Source organism: Brassica oleracea, chromosome C7 (assembly GCF_000695525.1).
Source record: "Brassica oleracea var. oleracea cultivar TO1000 chromosome C7, BOL, whole genome shotgun sequence".
Lineage (NCBI taxonomy): Eukaryota > Viridiplantae > Streptophyta > Magnoliopsida > Brassicales > Brassicaceae > Brassica > Brassica oleracea.
The window spans coordinates 21,592,918-21,596,741 of NC_027754.1; the positions used below are offsets into that span (position 1 = coordinate 21,592,918).

The window sequence follows — 3,824 nt, forward strand, 5'->3', positions numbered from 1 at the left end:
AATTATATTAATTTATTGATATATTATATAATTTTTATATAATTTTTATTAATAATTTTAAGATATATTAATAATTTTTGTGTTCATTTACGGTCGTGCGGGTCAAGATATATTAATAATTTTTATTTTGTGTTCATTTACGTATTATATAATTAAGTTAGAGTAAGTACATAAATTAAAACAATCATTTTATTTATTTTATATGGTATATAATTAAATTTCAATGATATTGAAATACATGCATAGTATATTTTAATATATATATATATATATATATATATATATATATTATTATTATTTAGATTTTCTACTCATATGATTTTATTAAAATTTGTATAATTGTTGTAACAAAAAATTCAAACCAATACTCACCAAAAAATTCAATGTGAGATTTTTTCAATACATATTTGAAAATTAAAATATTAAGCTCTAAATACTTTTTCAATGCAAATTTCAAAATTAACATATTTATGTATTTTATATGATATATAGTTTAATTTAAACGATATTCATATTATATATATATATATATATATATATTAAATGAGATTTCATACGATTTTATGATCATTTATATATTATTAGAACAAAAAATGTTAACCCATTTATTACAAAGTTACTAGTGTGAAACTTTTAACATTTTTAATAATTTATAGTCTTTTGTAAAATTTCAAAATATAACATATGAGAAAAAAACTAATTTTTCATTATATGATTAATGTGATTGTTTAATTTATATTAATAATATAAAATTAAACAAAAATGAGGGAGGATACAAAATTCTTATCAAATCTTTGTTATTCATAGTAATTAATTGTTATATATATTTTAATTGTATTAGGTAATTCCATATCTATCATTTAAGAAAATAATGAAAAATATTTTTTTGTACACTGCTACTCAATTTGATAGATAGTTTAATACAAAACATAATATATGTTTAGATGGACCAACCTATTTTTCTTAGAATTATAAGAAAGTTGACATGAGGACACCAGCAAAATTTATAATGTTTATCAATTAGTATATAATAGATTGTAATATTTATCAATTAATATATAAAAGATTTTGAAAAAAAACGCAGCGTTTTGGAGTCATAAAAGACTTCTTTCTCTTGGTAGACAAACAAAAAATCTATATTGATGTCTTATCCAAATCCAACCAATGAGCATTCAGATATAAATTGCAATACTACAACACTTATCCCATTCTATCTTTTATTAGTGTCTACCAATTTTTTGTTACTTGCCTTTACGCATTCTTGGATTAGCTATGACACATTCACTCTCTCCTCTCTTACCGGCTGCTCACGCCGGCAGCCTCTGCTCTCCATCACCGCGGTCACAGCCGCAGACTCCTCCCATCATCCTTCAAGTCCCACAAATTAATCGCAGGTAATCGTTTATGTTCGTCTTTTATCTGAAATCCGACTGACACTAGATAGGGAAAATTAGTTTTCTTTCTAATTATGCAATGTGAAAATTTGTAACAAAATAATGGTATAATATGCAGGGCAATTGTGGTGGGATTAGGTGGTTCGTTATTGAGTTGGAACGCTCTGAACGGTAAGGAGGAGGCAATGGCGGCAGCAAGACGGCCGCCTCCACCACCAGCAGTTGAGAAGAAAGATCCGAATGTGAGTGGAGTTCAGGCTAAGGTATTAGCGAGTAAGAAGCGTAAAGAGGCAATGAAGGCCTCCATGGCTAAACTTAGAGAGAGAGGCAAATCTGTTGTTGATGAAGAAAAACCATCTTCATCTTCTCCTTCTGCTCCTGTTGTTTTTAAAGATGAGCCAAATCCTTCTTCTGTTTCTGTTGTTGTTAAAGATGAGCCAACTCCTTCTGCTGCTCCTGTTGTTGTTGAAGATGAACAAACTCCTCCTTCTGCTTCTGATCAATAGTATCCAAGCAAAATGGTCTAAACCTTTCTATTTATCTTCTCTACCAAATTTTATCCTATCATGTTAATTCGCACTACTGTACTTTAATTTATTATTCTGGTGACTATGTGGTACCAGATCCATCAGTAATTTAGTTCTGAAATCATCACAGATTTGATAAAATTGAAATATATGTCAAACAAAGTACATGGTTCAACAAGTTAATCGATCGGATAGGTGTTGAAGGCGTCATCCTTGTTGGAGACACCAACAAGAAGGTCTGCCACACCCCAACCTTGAAGTAGACTTCATCTCGATAATAATGTAGCTGTGAAATATCACACTGTGACCGCATCAAATGGCTTCGTTAATCATGGCCTGGATGTTTCCAGTGCACTCCACCGTATGTTGTCTCTGGGATCAGTTGTCCAAAGTCACGCTTTCTAGAAGTTATTCTTCTTCACGTCCCCCATTCCCAGCTTCTTGAATCGTTCCTTGGCTGGCCTTGTAATTCCTCTTCTTGTACTTGTAAAGAGTGGAAGGTCTTTGGGCCACAAGAGTATCAGAAATCATAGAAGCAGGAACAAACCTGAGTTGTGTAAACCATGTGTGATGACAAAGGAAGACTGTAAGACCTGATCCCGGCCGACTAGGCCGCGGTCGATGCCTCACGTCGCTCAGTCCATACCCAGACCGAACCTCTAATAATTTTGCCCTTTATTTAAAATATCACTCATTGGCGAGGGCTAACTCAGATCCTAGCTCAAGACTACCTTAGTCATTCCCTAGCTAGATCAATACAAAACATACGCAGCGGAATAGTATCTACTTAACCATTGGTATATAACCAATATAAAACTTGTCTGGTCGAATCACCTCGGCTAATGGTTAGTATACTCAACTACCAGCTAGCTCCAAGGTCAATCCCGAACCCAAATCAAGGCATACAAATCTGAGGTTCCATTCCCCTAACCATTCTATCTAGATCTATGCAACATTGCTAGATCATACCTTTGCCACATCCACGGAGCTTGTTAGCTCATCGGCCCAGCTACACTAGCTGAATGAACTCATAAACCAGCTGATCGAGCTGCGAGGTAGCCTTGCCCAGCTCCCCGTCCACTCGTCCAACTCCCTTATACCTTCATAAACTCTTCTCTTGGGTACTTAGTCATTCAGCCAACCATCCCCACAGACATAAGTAACCCTTGAGAAGTCTTCAAACAGCTAAGGACATGCATCTGGCCCTTACCGGCTCATGCACTGTCCCACATCCTTTTTGCCTTATCAACTTATGATACCAAGTCCAGCTCATGGACTAACAATGCCCATCAGATCCTGAGTCAATCAACCAACCACCCCACATGACTCAGAACTGATGAGTCTTCACACTTCCTAATCAGTCATGGAACCATGTCCCACTGAACCTGATTAGTGTTGCTCTTACCACCGGTGCATCCTTTGATCAATCAGATCAGACACCTTGATCCATCATCCAAGGATCAGGTCATCCATCCTTGCCCATGATCAGGTCACACACGGCCTGCCTTACCAACGCCAAGGTTGATAACCAGCAATTCCTTATGATCAATATCATAAGTGACAATATGTTCCAGCACACAAACATATGATCAGATATCCTAACACAAGGATCTGACCCCAATATGCCCTCAGGTGCAATTTCGACCGCAAGCAAACCTGCTCCAAAAACATAGCCAATGCTTTGCACATAGCTTACCAACCCAAGGTTGATAACTAACATTCCTTATGATCAATAATCATAAGTGACAAACATTTCACAATACACAAGCATATGATCCGATAACCTAACACAAGGATCTATCATTGCATGGCTGGTTCCATAACTAACCGATCATTTTCTCATTAAACCCAAATCTGGCCGATTTCAAATGTGATCCAAAAACTAAATAAAATTCATGTAAAT

At 35.1% G+C, this 3,824-nt stretch overlaps 1 protein-coding gene across 1 annotated transcript; it reads left to right on the forward strand.

Annotated features, from left to right (window-relative positions):
- The first annotated feature begins 1,174 nt into the window (after window positions 1-1,174).
- LOC106302124 lies at window positions 1,175-2,045 on the forward strand. Its single transcript, XM_013738644.1, has 2 exons — window positions 1,175-1,394; window positions 1,513-2,045. The coding sequence occupies exons 1-2, from the start codon at window positions 1,273-1,275 to the stop codon at window positions 1,898-1,900; spliced, it is 510 nt and encodes a 169-aa protein (XP_013594098.1). The 5' UTR covers window positions 1,175-1,272; the 3' UTR covers window positions 1,901-2,045.
- The last annotated feature ends 1,779 nt before the right edge of the window (window positions 2,046-3,824 follow it).

Excerpts from the sequence above, each read along its gene's own strand:
- LOC106302124 (XM_013738644.1), top strand. The coding sequence starts at position 1,273 with ATGACACATTCACTCTCTCCTCTCTTACCGGCTGCTCACGCCGGCAGC. Across the intron at positions 1,395-1,512 it reads GTCCCACAAATTAATCGCAG|GGCAATTGTGGTGGGATTAG; the intron begins GTAATCGTTTAT and ends TATAATATGCAG.